Source organism: Rhodamnia argentea, chromosome 4 (genome assembly GCF_020921035.1).
Source record: "Rhodamnia argentea isolate NSW1041297 chromosome 4, ASM2092103v1, whole genome shotgun sequence".
Taxonomy (NCBI): domain Eukaryota; kingdom Viridiplantae; phylum Streptophyta; class Magnoliopsida; order Myrtales; family Myrtaceae; genus Rhodamnia; species Rhodamnia argentea.
In genome coordinates this window covers 21,342,512-21,357,785 of record NC_063153.1, presented here as the reverse complement: position 1 = coordinate 21,357,785, position 15,274 = coordinate 21,342,512, and the positions used below count along the sequence as shown (strand labels likewise).

The window sequence follows — 15,274 nt, the reverse complement described above, 5'->3', positions numbered from 1 at the left end:
CATTTGGCCTATCAGTATCAGTGAGTTTTGTTCGACCTATTAACTTAACTAGAAACTAACTAGAAAAAAGTACTAAAACTTGCTAAGAAGAGAACGTGAAGTACCACATATTTATACACATTTCACTGTTGCCACCATCCACCTAAAAGCCTACCAATCCTTAAGCCGACCTTTCAGGATCCAAGTCGCTGTTCTGGGAGATCACCTCACCAAACTTCAGGAAGAGTTGGGCATCCGAGGTGCTCATGGCTGAGCAATTTACCAAGTGTGGAGTCTTCAAGTTTGCATACTCGTCCATGTAACTAGCGGTCTTTGTGCATGGGATCAGAGCGGAACCTACTGCAGATATTTGCTTCGGCAGGGTTGCGGACGGCACAAGACTACCGAGAACTCTAGCCACCTCGTGCATGGTAGGCCGATCCGATGGTTGCCTCTTAGTGCACAAGAGAGCAAGTTGGAAAACCTTCTTCACATCTCCGAGATCTTTACATGTGGCAGTGACATCAGGATCAACTGTTTCCATTACAGCATTGCTTGCAGTTTTGGATAGGATCTAACGAGAATCCAAAGTAATTTATATAAGAGAAATCGTCAGATGTATTTATTTTGCTTAATGCAAGTAGTCATTATAGTGAACAGTGAAACTGCAGAGATCGACTGAACGTATGCAGAATCCTAGAATCCCAATCAGGGTATGACAACCTTGCATTTCAAAAACCCACACAGCGTGCAAAGAACATGTTTCATACCACGACCGATCTAAATCATTCAGTCAGGCAGCTAAACTGCTGATATTATGCAATTGCCCGAGATTTGACTGGGCACTACTGACAACAGAGTTGTTCTGTCAAGAGTCATGAACTAAAAGGAAAATGAGACGTATTCAAGGATTTTGGATGAAAGACAAACCAGGTGATGGAGATTAGATTCATTGTCCACTGCTTTCCTGCCAGTCAGCAACTCGAGTAAAACAATTCCATAACTGTAGACATCTGACTTCACAGTGAGGCGAGAAGTGCGGGCATATTCTGGGTCTATGTATCCAATGGTCCCCATTATGTACGTAGAAGTATGGGACTTCGTTGTGCACAGGCTCTTTGCAATCCCAAAATCAGTGAGATGCGCCTCAAATTCTTTATCAAGGAGAATGTTTTTGGATTTCACATCCCTGTGGATGATGCGCGGACTACAGTCATGGTGAAGATATGCAAGCCCCTCAGCGGCACCAAGTGCTATCTTGAGACGAGTATCCCAGTCAAGCTTATTTTTCTTTGCAGGGCCTACAGAAATCATTAATTCATGAAGATCTATCGTTGGAAGAATCCTGATATAATCAGAAGCTAAGACCGGCATAACTCAGATGATTTCAATATCCATCAACTGAAGAAAATTTAACGGAAGAGTGAAATGAGTGCACTCAAAGCCCCCTTAGATTTATTACTCTTTTCAAGCTTGCTCAATCTAGTTCTCATATATGGTGGGAGAAGTTCTACATGTGCATCTACCTCAAAAACCCTTGAACAGTACAACCATGTCACTAAAGAGAAACTTCACTCACCCTGGAGAAGATCCCAGAGGCTGCCATTTTCCATGTAATCGTAAAATAGAAGGTTGCCAGAAGGGGACAGAGAGTATCCTTGGAGGCAGACGAGATTCCGATGCTTGATACTTCCGACGGTCTCAAGCTCTGTCTCAAACTCCTTCAAGCACTGTGGATACTGAGAGAAGAGTCTCTTGATGGCGACCGGCTTGCAATTTTTCAGAACGCATTTGTATACTGTGCTTGAAGCCCCACGACCAATTATATACTTCTCGCTTAAATTCTCAGTCATCCTCATGATATCCTCGTAGACATGCAGGGCCATGTTCATGTGTAGAATTACCAGCTTTGGTGATGCGTAGTAAACAGCTAACGAGCAATAACATAGGAGTTAAATGCAAGATTAGCTCAATGATCTCACTACAGGCAAAAACTGTAGCACGGAAATTTCAAAAGAGCTCATGGTCTGAAGCAAGAATCTCATTTTAGTGATAACATATGCTTGTTTATCATAACGAGAGCATAAGCCATGAGGCAAGGCAAACATATCAAGGTAATTCTGCTGATGGTAGAAGTACAGTCCTAAAGTAAAACTGATAAGTGAAAAGCATGAGATTATTCAGTTGTTTAAAGAAAACACCTCCATAATATGACGCACTAAGCAAATATATTACTAAAGATGCCTGATACCTGGTTTATCAAGGGATCCATCAATGAATGGTTTAGAATTCTGAGGTCGGCATGCTGCCAACAGAATCATGAGAAGGATAACAAGTGCACCAAGAGCAATTCCCAATATGGCAGCTTTAGAAATTGTAACTGCAAATTTGAATAGTAAGAACACACAAATCACTTGCGCTGCAAATTTGCATGATACACAAAATCACTTGTGAACACACAAGTGCACCAAGGGATCCATCAATGTAACCGTGCATCCAAAAGTTAAAATGAACATATTACCCCAAAACTCTACCCGCTGCTATTCTGTATGGTTGGACGTTCTTCATATTTAAGGTCTTAGAAAACACATATTTAGGTGAAAAGAACATGTAAGAAACCAAATTTCCCTCTTTTCTTTGAAATCTGAAGCATGTGTTGCTGTTCTTTATGATCAAAAGCACGTATTTTGCGAAGCAGCTACCACAAAACATGCTTTAGATTGCTGTTTACCTCGATCGGTCAGGTGAGAATTGCCACAAGGAGAATTTAGCCAATAGCCACAGAGTCGAGGATTCCCAGCAAAACTGTACCAACGATTATTGAGAATTTGAAAAAAGAAAAAAAAAAAAAAGGTCTGGTATGGAAGTGGAGATGATCAGAACTACTCATTCATGAAGCTTAGTATCTAGTTTGCTTGCCTGTCTGGTGAAAATCGGGAGAAATTGTCGTTTGTGGGTATTTCCCCAACCAAGTTGTTGTACGACACGTTTCTACAAAATTTAACAAAAAATTGCACTGTTATAATCTATGGAGCACTGGGGACAGGATTGGGACAACAATAAACTTACAGAATAGTCAGACTAAGGCAGTTCATCAGTGAAATCACATCTCCGGATAAATTATTATGGTCCAGCCTCCTGTAAAGTTAAGCATGACATTATCCACATTTGATGCGCAAAAAACGATACAATACCAAAACCTAATAAAGTTAACCCAGGAGTAACATCACAAGCCATGCAAGTTGTGATAACCACACCCAACACCAACATGACAACACAGCAAAAGATGACATGAACCACTCAGAATTACAATAACAATTGCAAGGTGAGCTAGCAAATGTTTTGAGTAACTTAACAGTGACCAACATAACCAACATGTAGCCATCAGGAATAAGGCCTAACAATATGGGGTTTTGAGGCATTACTGCATTGGTATAGGTCACTGGGTGGGTGGGTCTATCACCGTCGACTAGGGAAAAAAACACACATGCAAAAAGAGCTTAGAACATCGATAAGCAACTGACATTCATGTTCCTCAACTAATTGGGTCGGGGATTAGACAGCTAAGACAAATGAATAAGCTCAAACAACAAAACAATTTGTGAAGAAAAACAATCTCAAGCAGCAAATATATCCAAGTTTAGGAATATTATGAAAACCATCAAAGGCCTATCAAAGGGAGTTTGCTTACAATGAGAACATGTTTTGAAGTTGACTAAGTTCTTCAGGGACCAAGCCTGATAGATGATTATTTGAAAGATCTCTGCAACGTAGAGAGTTAAATTAGATACTCAGGAATTCCTCAGTCTTCAAAAGTAAATTTCAGCAAGTAGCATGAGATGATAGGTTTTATACATATCCATGATGCTTCTCAAATTGCCAAACTCAGCAGGAATAAATCCCGTCAAGTGATTTCTGCTCAGATTCCTGCAGAGAGAACAAACAGAGAAATCAGCACAAGATCAGGACCTCCCATCTCCATGGGACCATTGTTTTCTAGTTTATTACACTCACAGCTTTAGTAGATGTTCTAAGTCGCCAAGAGAAGAAGGGATAGAACCGCTGAGCTTATTATTGGAAAGATCCCTGTGTAAAATAGAAATAAGCAACAATCCGGACGTGTTGACCATGGGCATTAAAGAAACTAAAGAACTCTAAACTTACAGGATATCCAAATTCCCAATGCGGGAAAGCTCAATTGGAATGGAACCCTTAATATTGTTTGCCGAAACATTCCTACACAGAGGAGCAATCATAATGGTGGAAAAGGATCAAGTGAAGGGATAATTTCTGTCACCAAGGAATTCCCTGGACTCTAGTAATGCCACTTACAGTTTTGTCATTATCTCTAGTCTCCGCAAAGAGGGGGGAATGGTCCCATTCAATTTGTTCCCATGCACATTGCTGCATGACGACATAAAGAGTCAAGATATCAACTTTCCATAAAAAGGAAATTAAAATTACGATAAACTGCTTACAGGCTGTTGAGATTTGTACAGGAGCTGATGTTATCAGGAATCGGCCCTTCGAGATTGTTGTTGGCAACATTCCTGAGAAAATGAGAGAATCAGTTTCTAGTGAAGTAAAAGGTTGGACAAACAATCTGCGTATATACTTTAAATAAGAATTTTAAGCTCCGGAAATGAGGAAAGTTGCAGGATGAACATACAGGTCATATAACTCGGTAAGCTTCCCAAGCTCAGGGGGGATACTCCCTGTGAGATGATTATCATTTAATTCCCTGTTACGGAAGAACTTTGCACATTATTAATCACTTCTGAGAAAAGTAATCTGCCAAAAGGAACATTCAACATTGAGCTGGGGCGAGAAGAAGATATAAGTGGCCTGAAACATGCAGACCGTATTCTCCTTGATGTTTATTGAAGCTTACGCAAATGCCAGATTATCATGAGAATGGACTTGGAAAAATTTGATAGAAGAGGAGAATGTGACAGTTCTAAAGATCCTCATCACATGCATAGCTTCAAGACAATCCAATATAAGAGAAACTACGCATACAAATAATGAAGCTTTGACATATTTCCGAGCTCCGGAGGGATTTGTCCGGTCAGTTTGTTGCCGTGTAAGTACCTAAAACATGTGTCATACCCAGGTCAAGCTTAATCCAGCACAAGAAAGATGCAAATGTGAACCCTAAAATTAAATACAAGTGTAAACAAATGATAGCAAGTCTGGAGGATAACGTACAGTTTCTCCGTGTAGGTCAAATTTCCCAAAATAGGAGGGATGGATCCAGTTAACATGTTACAGCTCAGATCTCTAGACGATTAAGAGAAACAATATGTTAAACAAGTGTTGAAAAACAAGTATGCTGACCTTAAAATAGGAGAATATGAGATTTTTCAACTCACAAGACTGCAAGGGCCTGCATGAGACCAATCACAGACGGAATTTGCCCCGAAAGCTGATTACCTTGCAATGACCTAGTACGCAGACGGATTACAAAAGCAATTAGGGAAAGCTTTGATAGATCAAATGCAAAATATTTGAAACACTCTACAGAAGTTGCAAGCACATACAAGGTGGCTACTTGCAGGAACCCGATGTTGAATGGAATTTCCCCTGTTAACTGATTATAGGACAAGTCCCTACCAACAAAAGATGAAGATTTTATGATTGTAAAATAACAGAATGCAATAGTGATTAGGCAGCTCTTAGTTTGATAAATACATACAAGACCTGGAAGGCTGTGCAGTTGCCTATACTGGGAGGAATACTTCCGGTCAAGCTATTGTTTCTAACATCACTGCATGTCAGAAGGACAAATATGTTCAAAAGATTTAATTTAACGGAAATTTCCAACAGCCTTGTGGTCAACAGGAGAAGGGAAAGGCAGATTAATAAAGAAGACTTACAAGTACCATAAACCAGTTAACTGACATATGTCGGGGGACAGTGTGCCCACCAAATTGTTCCCTCGCAATCCACTAAAATAGTTGGATGAAATCGAAAAAAATTAATGAGGCGTTAACTACGTGATGCATAAATTAGCGGAAAACAAGTTCACAGGATCAGCGTACTCACAGATACTGTAAAACTTCATTCCAATACAGTAGTCTGGGTATCTCACCACTCAAGTTATTTTGAGCTAAATCCCTGGACAAAATCTGCAGTTACTCATTTCGCGCGTGAAGATTACTTGATCACAAAGAGTAAGTGCAGTATGTGAATCTGAACATACAGATTCTTTAAATTTGGAATCTGAGAAAGGGTTGAAGGAATCGGTCCAATAAGCTGATTGTTCTTCAATACCCTAAAGATTTTAGAAAGAACATAGTGTAAATAATTCAAGTTCATTCTCTCCAAAGCTGCATTGACAAATACCGGCCAAAAAGGCTTACAGGAACTCCAGCTGCTTCAACTTTGATATGGAGAACGGGATGTCCCCATATAACGCATTAAATGACAGATCCCTGAGAGTTAGATCAGAATGGTTAATGGCAAACAAAAAAGGCATGCACAAAATTGGTAAGGTGTATTGTGATTCCAAGGTATTCAGATTCACTTGTAAAGCTGGACTTATTCAAGACAAACTGAACTTACAGGCTCCTCAGAGAAGAACAAACGCCAATCTCGTCTGGAATCTGCCCCGTGAGCCGGTTTTTACTCAAATCACTACTCGATCGTACAAAATCCAGAGAAGTGGGCAATAGTTCATTTCAACAGAACAAAGGGCAAAGCAACGCAATCAGTCACCCATAACCAACTGTCCAGAAGATACAAATAACAGTTGGGCAATCCAAGCATTTACTATATACTCAGCCACGGTCTAGTCATCCAGAAAAATGCATATTACTAGCTTACTGCCGTACTTCCCAATGGGAGCTTGCTTCAATCCCTTAATTTCATTTCGGGTTATATGACAAACTGCTTCACACCACCAAACTTAATTTTTCTCGTTCTGAAGCACTCAAAAGTATTCAAATAAGGGTGACAAGAACAGTCGCAACTATAGAGAATGCACAGAGAGGACATTACAGTGAGAGAAGGCCTTTAAGATCTCCAATGGAGGGAGAGATTTCGCCATCCAGATTTAGACCAGTCAAATTGCTACATCATGAAAACACCAATCATAAACTTATGAACAAATCTATGTTGTAAACAAGAAAACTCCAACAAAATTAAATAAATCCACGAAGACTGCTTACAGGGCTACCACATCGAAGGTGACATTGTCGCAAGAGACCCCTCTCCACACACAATAATCAGAGGATGGTGAATCTGTCCAATCGTATAGAACATTGTCCACGTCCCTAAATGACTTCTTGACCTCCAACAGTGTGGCACCTTCGAATCATGCAAAAACGAGCACGAATGCAAATTAAGCATTTCGCAAATTTCGCAGACATGACAAAGGCATGTAAACACAAACATCTACGTCAATTGGAAAACAGTGTCCGCATCCAACCATCACCCGACAAGCTTGTTTCTGCTGCCATTCCCAGAGAACCGGGAAATTCAAGTATGAACCTCAGTATACACTTAAGTCTATAGAATAAATATTCAAACCAGTCAGTCTCTAAGATTATAAAATTGTCCTAAGAATGTTTCACCCACTAAAAACAAATCCAGTTAACCCATATTACACATATAAAAAATGCGAACTTTCTCCTTCCAGTTTTAAATTCTGAGGAACCAAAGTGTACAATAGGGAACACAAAATAATAATAATAATAATAAGATTAAGACTCACCATCATCACAGTTTACCAAACCAGAGCTGAGGCAAACCAGAGAGACCGCGACCACGAGCACGAGCCGACATGCCATGACCATTTTCCCCAACGAAACTCAACTTTTCAAACTCCAAAATTCGCGGCAAAGAACACCATTCTAGGCCAAAGGAGCGAACTTTGAACTCGGGGTACGAGCAAATGCTGCGGACGCAAAGCTTGCTTTGGTCGGATCCTACGAGAAGGTCACCGACGTGTTGAGAGCAGAGCGAGGAGGAAGGAGAGACTGAAGAAAGAGCAGCGTTTGTTTGTTGGGGGGTCTTTGATGGCCATTTCGAAAAACAACAAGAAAATTTGTGGGCTTGCTTTTCTTCTGGGATATTATGACCGCTTCAAGTCTGAGATTAGCTTCCTTTTACTCGTCCCATCACATCGAACTGGCACACAGGCCTCTCTCTCTCTCTCTCTCTGCAGAGAAAGATGGGGTACACTGCATTTCTTCTTTTCATTTTATCTTTCTTTGATGAGCATATAATGCTCGCTGCTCGCGAGCGAAAGAGCCCCCAGGAATAGAACTGTAATAAGGAGAGAGATAGAGATGGCGGGGGAGAGAGAGAGAGAGCGGGGGGATCGAATTATGTCGAGAGAAAAGGTTAAAATAGCATCTGCCACAGCTCTGCAGCAACACCTGCAACACTTTCTCTCTCTCCCTCGCTGCGCTATGGCTCTTGGTGGTGAAATTTCTCTCTCTGTATTTTCTGCCCCCATTATTTCTCCCTCTTTCTTGAATGTCGGGATTTGCTTATATACATGCCGTAATGAATATAGAGGGTCGCTTTCGCCTTTCGGTTTTTTGCTTGTGGAGCGTTGTTGCAGAGATGGGGTAAATTGTAAATGGCGATCCATTTCAGGGTTGAAAAGGACGACTCCTTTCGCCCTCCCTCTCTCTCTCTCTCTCTTTCGCTCTCGCTCTCCCAGAGCAGAATTGACTGCATCCTCGCAGCGAGGCCTCTCGTCTCATCATCATTCGCAATTTTAATATTCGGACCCCCCCTGCATCTTATTCCATTTTGGTGTGCATGCTGCGAGAAGCTCCTATGAATTGGTTCCATCTTCAACGTCGTTCTTGATCCTTGTTAGCTTTCGGAATGTGGGGCGTGGCCCTCAAAGAATTTTACCCTTGGAGCAAAGCGTGAGAAAGATCATAACTTGTCCGATTATCTGTCGTGTTAACAGAGTGTCGAGCACTAATAGTATGACAGCATTTGGGCAGAAAAATGGCACAAACGGTCTTTAAATTTTGATTCGGCATGCAATGTGATCTCTAAATTTGTAATTTGATGAGCATGGTCTCTCAACTTTAGTTCAATGTATAATATGGTTCATGAATTTTCAATATATTTAATACAATCCCCGAATTTTTTGAATATATTCAACTTAGTTTCTAAATTATAAGAAAATATACAATGACGTCCCCGAATTTGTTCGATGTGATCTCCGAACTTTTAGAAAATATTTTTCAAATCATTCATTTTTCCCCAAACAAATAGAACCTATGGAGCTGTCGTGGCTTGTAAATTCGTAGACATTTTCGCCATGTGTTATCACATTTACCGCATCCATTTATGCATTACTCATCTAACGGCGAATGTGTGCAAAGATTTTTACACCAACGGCGAAAGGAGTAATTATCGAAACAATTATCATATACATAATAGTAACATGGGAGTGAGCAGAAAGGCCCGAAAAGACTGGACCGATCCCATTTTTTCAAGCCTGAATATGCTCGAGCTGTGATTTTTAGGCTCGTTTCACTTATTACTCGGAATTAAATTTTAAGAATAAGAAACGCATAATTTAGGCTCGAAAAATCTTCACAAAGTCATAATAATAGGAACAATTTCAAATTTGTGTGGATGTACATGGCCCCGCGAAGTGTTATCGCATAAATCGATCAAATGTGCCATAACATATGTAACATATTATTGAATTGGTGGATCCAATTAGAACAAACAAAAACTAAGAAAAACAAATTCATCGGATTTTTGTTGATTAAGGTGGATACACAATCATACTCACTCTCGGGAAAAAAAAAAAGAAAAAAAAACATAGACTTCCGTTTGAGCATATAAGAAAAAAAAAAAGGAATTGCAAGGAGGTTCTCGGGTCGTTTTAAGTGATACTGACACAAATGATTCCTGAATTTTTGAGTTCAATGTACAATATAGTCTATATATTTTAAAATCATTCAATGTGGTCCTTAAACTTTAGCTCATCGTGCAATGCGGTTCATGAACTTTTGATTTCTTCAATATGGTCTAAGGGTGTTCGGTAAATGTTCAACTTAGTCCCTAAGACTATGAAAATGCTCGGTATTGTCCGTGAACTTTCATACAACTTCATTTTCATACGGTTTAAGAACTAAACTAAGCATACATTAAAAGTTTCAGAGATTGCATTAAATAAATTAAAAATTAAGATATAATGTTGCACATAGAAGTAAAATTTAAGAATCATGTTACACGTTGAGCTTGAAGTTCGAGCATTCGTGTCATTTTTTTTTTTTTTTTTGGCGGGCCGGGGCATGGCGGGAGATTGGTGTCACTTACCGTGTCAATAATTAGTCCGGCGGATCAGAGGAGAACGAATTTGCAGGACGGTCCTCGGTCCTTTCGATAATTAAATCCCGGTGCCCAATCGGAGGAGCAAAATATTTGGAGACGAGAAAGCAACGCCGAGCCGATCTGCAAAGTTGAGGGGGTGGGGGTGGGGCCCACGAAGCCCGTATCTGTTAACTCTGATTGGATTGATCTGATCAAAGCGCAGGAAGGAGAAATCTCTCTCTCTCTCCCCTCTCTTTTTTAACCTCGGGAACTGGAAGCCCAGTTGTCCCGTGCCCACCTCTCTCTGACGCGCCCGGGCCCCACGTACGGCCCCCCGGAAAAGCCTGTCCCCGCTAACTCAACGGGACGAGACGGGGCCGTGACGTCGTTCAAAGCTTTCAGAATCACCACCGTCAATACGGCCGTGTATGATAACGTTTCTATTCCTAAAAACATATTTAGAACAAAAATATTTTTTTATATTTCTGTTCTCTGTTGTAATTTTCGAAAACAGAAATACATGTGATAAGTACAAAAAAAATACCTTTTTCACTAAAAGAAAGAATCTGTAACTAGCGGCCGGCGGACCGACGGCAGACCGGCAGCGGGCGGCGGTGGTGGCGGCCGCTTCAACTCCTCGCCAACAATGGTGGGCGGTGGTAGCTTACACAAACTTGCCCTCGAGTTATTTCTAAAAAGTGTTTCAAAATCCAGAGACAAGTTTTTTTTTTTTCTCATTTTTGCTCCAGAAGTATTAGTGTTCTGACAACACTTTGGGAACGAAAATATTTTTTCCGGAGTGTTACCATACAGACCATATGTCTCTTTCGCTCCTCCTCCTCCTCCTCCTCTCCCTCTCTTTATCTCCTTCAAACTCTAGATGTAAATTCATTTATATCATATGTAACATCGTTTGGGTTAAGGCCTTCTTTGATTCAATATTGAGAATGAGCATTAGAACTATAAAATTCTTTGGCCAAATATAAATAATATTTGATTCATCTTTTAGCGTACTTTGAAGAAATGCAATTGCATCTCAAATGCTCTTCAAAGTCCTTTAGTCTAGAATCTCTGGACTAAAGGATTTTAGCGAAATGCAACTAATTTTTTTTCTTTTAAGTTTGTCATCTTAACTTGCTAGCACCCGTTACCGCCGCTACCGCCAGCCACCACTCGCCAGTGGCAGCCATAGACTGCCGTCCATCGCCGCCAACTATTGCCCTTCGTTGCCGATCGCCCGCCAACCCCCGCTCACCATCGATCGCCGCCGCCTATCGTCGCCAAATGCCATTGCCGATCGTCACTTTTTTTTTCAAAAAGTAAAAATACTTTACAAAGTTCATTTTTCACCAAACAATATTTACGTCAAAGTTATTTTTCAATGTGTTTTTAAAATACGTTTTACCAAATATTATTTGCATTTTGAAAAGAGCCTTTAGCCCAAAGATATTTGCTTTTTTTAAAGTCCCTTAGCCAAAATGCTGAACCAAACAGGCCTTAATTTCACGAGAAAGACAAAAATCTTAAATCGGCAGATCCATGTAACATTTGGTAATTCTTTTTCAAATTCATATACCCGAGCCACATTTATCCTGAATTGATATATGTCTACACCGCATTTAGTGGGATTTTTTTAGGCAAATATGGTGTATTGGCAGGTTAATTTTATGTAAATGTGGCACAAATAATTTTTATGATATAAAAATTAATTTGGGTGAATGTGGTACGCATGTGCGGGTTCGTGATTATCAAAACTAATTCAAGATAAACGAGTCGCGATTGGTATTAATTTTGAGATGTTTTTGTTACATTAACCTCGTGGTTCATTTTTTTTTTTTTTTTGGTGGGTTTTGTTTGTTACTCTTATTTTGGGGTCTTGGGGCGGTTTTAGGTGGCGGATGATAGCTAACCGTTAAATGAACTGCCAAATCTATCCTTTGTTTGGTTTAATGAAACGTGCTGTATTGTTTAACTTCGAGGGATGTCCCAGTTTAAGCAAACATGTCTCTCTCCACGGGTGGGCCCACCTGTGGGCCCGAACGCCACGTGGCTCCCCTTGGAAGGTGACCAGACATAGCAACGCGAAGCACCCAAGCTCATCGTATATAGCCTCGTAACCTGTCGTAACACCCATGGGATAACTTTTGAGTACCGACCTATTTTGGCTTACTCGTCCCCGGCCCCCCAAGTACCCGCCCATGTCGGCGTCACCTCCGCTTCTCTCGTTACGGATGCTAGTGATATGATTCCCACCTAAAAATCAAAAATCGACCCACTTGATCCTAAAATTGAGCCGATCGATTCGGTCCGATTCACGAGTAGGCCAATGAAACCTGTGACATGTTCTATTTTTTTTAATTATTTTAAACATGTAATTATTGATCCATTGCAAGATCTTTTATGAGAATGATGTTAAACCCTCGTGGGAATTCATATGGTTTAATAGAAAATATAATGAGTAAAATTGAACGAAGACAGGAGATCTTTGAGCTTCATCCTTTACGGATAATGCAAGAAAGAGCGAGTGTGAGTGACTAGGGTTTGTGGACGGAGCCGAGGACAACAATCGCGATGGGAGGGTTTGTGAAAAGATTATGGCTTTTTATTGATTTCTAAGAATTTAAAAAGAAAATTGGTCCGAGTGTGCAGTTCCACACAAGAAATCGAGAACCAAGCCGGTGCTCTCGGGAACCGCCCCAAATTGATTGGTTCAATTTAGTGGTGGTATCTTTTGTTCACTCCTGTCTCTCACCTTCCTTTAATTTGAATACAATCCCCAAAAAGTCATACGAATGAGTAGCAATCGCCAAGTAAGGCGCTAAAGTCCAGCCTAAAAGCTTCCAAATCGATAGATAGAGGGGAACCCTCACGTATATGAAAAAGCATATAAATCTACGGCCGAATGGCAGGACGAAACGTAATCACGAGAAGAAGATAAAAAGGAATCTTCATGCGAACGATTTCACGTGGAATGAACATTCTGCGCGCTCTCGATAAGCGGGACACACGAATGGGGATGATAATCATGGCATAGATGATGAGCCATGGGTCGAGAATCACGTGTATTGACCCGACCAAATTCGGTCGCACACATGATTTCGAACTTTTTACCAAACGTGGTAACAAGAGCGAAGGCAATGATCGCAAGAACCACACACACAAATAAAATAAAATAAAATAAAATGGGGGGGGTGTTGGGAGGTAGGGACAAGAGATCACATGCGAAGCGTTGGCGCATGAAATGGGAAGTGGCCTTGTCTCAACCAACCCGAGATTGCTCCCAAAAATCACGTGCCGATTCAATGCGATTATTTAAGGATCGGTGGGGCCCCCTCCTTTTGTACCCCTCGACCGAATGTTTTCTTTCTTGCTTCTCCCAAGAAAATTAAGAATCCCAATTCTTTGTTCCACGTAATTAATAAATTAATTAATTAATTGTTTAGTGGTGTTGGAAAGTCAGCGTTTGTTGCTAACTCATCAGAATCAAATCCAATGGAATAGTTATGCATTCAAAGATGGGATCGTGGAAATGGCAGCAGCATGAAGGAAAAACGTCAAATTGGGTCGAATTGGTGGAATCGCATTGGCTGGCCAATCTTTCAATTTGAACAAAATATATATATATATATGCTGAACCAAAGAAATAAAAAGAATAGTTATGTTCGAACCCATCATTATTGTATCATGGAGTAAAGTTTTTCGGTGCTTGATAATTGGGCTTGCCCATCCATATAATCGCGTACTTAAAAGGGATAAATGCTTTAAAAGTCCTAAAACCCGCCACGAAGGTATAATTGAATATCAAATCCCGAAACTTATCAAATTTGCTTGATCAAGTTCTTCGTTAAATCTATCCAACTTGGCAAATGAAAATTGCTGATGTGATTTTTTTTTTTATCTTCTTCTTTATCTTGTGTGGCAATGATATGATTAAAACTAGATTATTTTGGTCTAAATCTCAATTTTATTTTAATTAAATTTTAAAAGTAAGCTAAATTAAAAAAATAAAAAAGGAGAAAGGAGGCGGCGGTGGTGAGGAGGCCCCTCGCCCCCGCTGCCGCACTATATCTAGTGAAGGGCCAACAAGGGTTGGGCAATATTGATGAGAGTCGGCCTCTAATGGCGACTCTTGCCTGCAACCGACGACGGCTCGCAACCTTCATTGCCTGGTTTCTCAATCTCTTTTTTTTTTTTTTTTGCTTATTTTTTTAAACTTAATTTAAGTAAAATTTGTATTAAAATTAGATTTGAACCACAACGAGAGAGTTTTGGCCTTATGTTTCATGATTTAGTAGCGTAATCGCCGCATAGGAGAGAGAAAATATGAAAGAAACCATGTGAGCATTTTTCCTTTAGCCAAGTTGGGCGGAGTTAATGGACAAACTCGATTAAACCAATTTGATAAGTTTTAGGATCTAATTACACTATTTGCAAATTCTAACTTTCAGTTACACCTTTGTGATAAATTTAGAAAATCTTGAATACACTTATTCCTTATTCAAAATGGGGAAAAATATACTGTGAACATCATAAATTTTGTACAGCATTCACTTGAGTGCTATAACTTTTTTTTTTTCCGTTTACTTGAGTGCCACATTAGAGCAAAATCGCTCACTTAAGTAATTATCTTACGTGGATTTTTTTATTTTTATTTTTCAGCGACACATGGATTTTTTAAAATATTTATTTATTTATTTTAATGTTATAATTTTAATTTTAATTATTTAATATTTTCTAGAAAACAAACAAAAAAGAAAAAAGAAAAAAACCTTAGATTTCCCCTTGCCCGGTGAGGGTCACCGTGAGGGCTCTCGCCAGCCACGGCTGATTAGCCCGGGAGTTAGGGCAGCGTTGCCCTCAGTAGGAAGGGCCGCGACGGCCCTAGTACTACATGGTTACCAAAAAATGACCTTTTTTTAAATTTACGATACTTAAGTGAGCGAAATAAATTATAATATTTAAGTGAATATCGTACATAAATTACGGTACTTTCTATGTA

General features: G+C 40.0%; 1 protein-coding gene across 1 annotated transcript; it reads right to left on the bottom strand.

Annotated features, from left to right (window-relative positions):
• Nucleotides 1-60: 60 nt before the first annotated feature.
• LOC115740999 (LRR receptor-like serine/threonine-protein kinase ERECTA) lies at nt 61-8,419 on the bottom strand. The gene is made up of 27 exons (XM_030674687.2): nt 7,694-8,419; nt 7,149-7,287; nt 6,979-7,050; nt 6,544-6,615; nt 6,342-6,413; nt 6,182-6,253; nt 6,025-6,096; nt 5,856-5,927; nt 5,675-5,746; nt 5,520-5,588; nt 5,352-5,423; nt 5,188-5,259; nt 4,999-5,070; nt 4,649-4,720; nt 4,458-4,529; nt 4,312-4,383; nt 4,144-4,215; nt 3,994-4,065; nt 3,835-3,906; nt 3,671-3,742; nt 3,049-3,117; nt 2,899-2,970; nt 2,711-2,784; nt 2,231-2,359; nt 1,559-1,909; nt 910-1,280; nt 61-553 (listed from the first exon to the last, which is right to left on the bottom strand). Exons 1-27 carry the CDS (start codon nt 7,773-7,775, stop codon nt 161-163), a joined length of 2,973 nt encoding a protein of 990 aa, XP_030530547.1. The 5' UTR covers nt 7,776-8,419; the 3' UTR covers nt 61-160.
• Between the last annotated feature and the right edge of the window lie 6,855 nt (nt 8,420-15,274).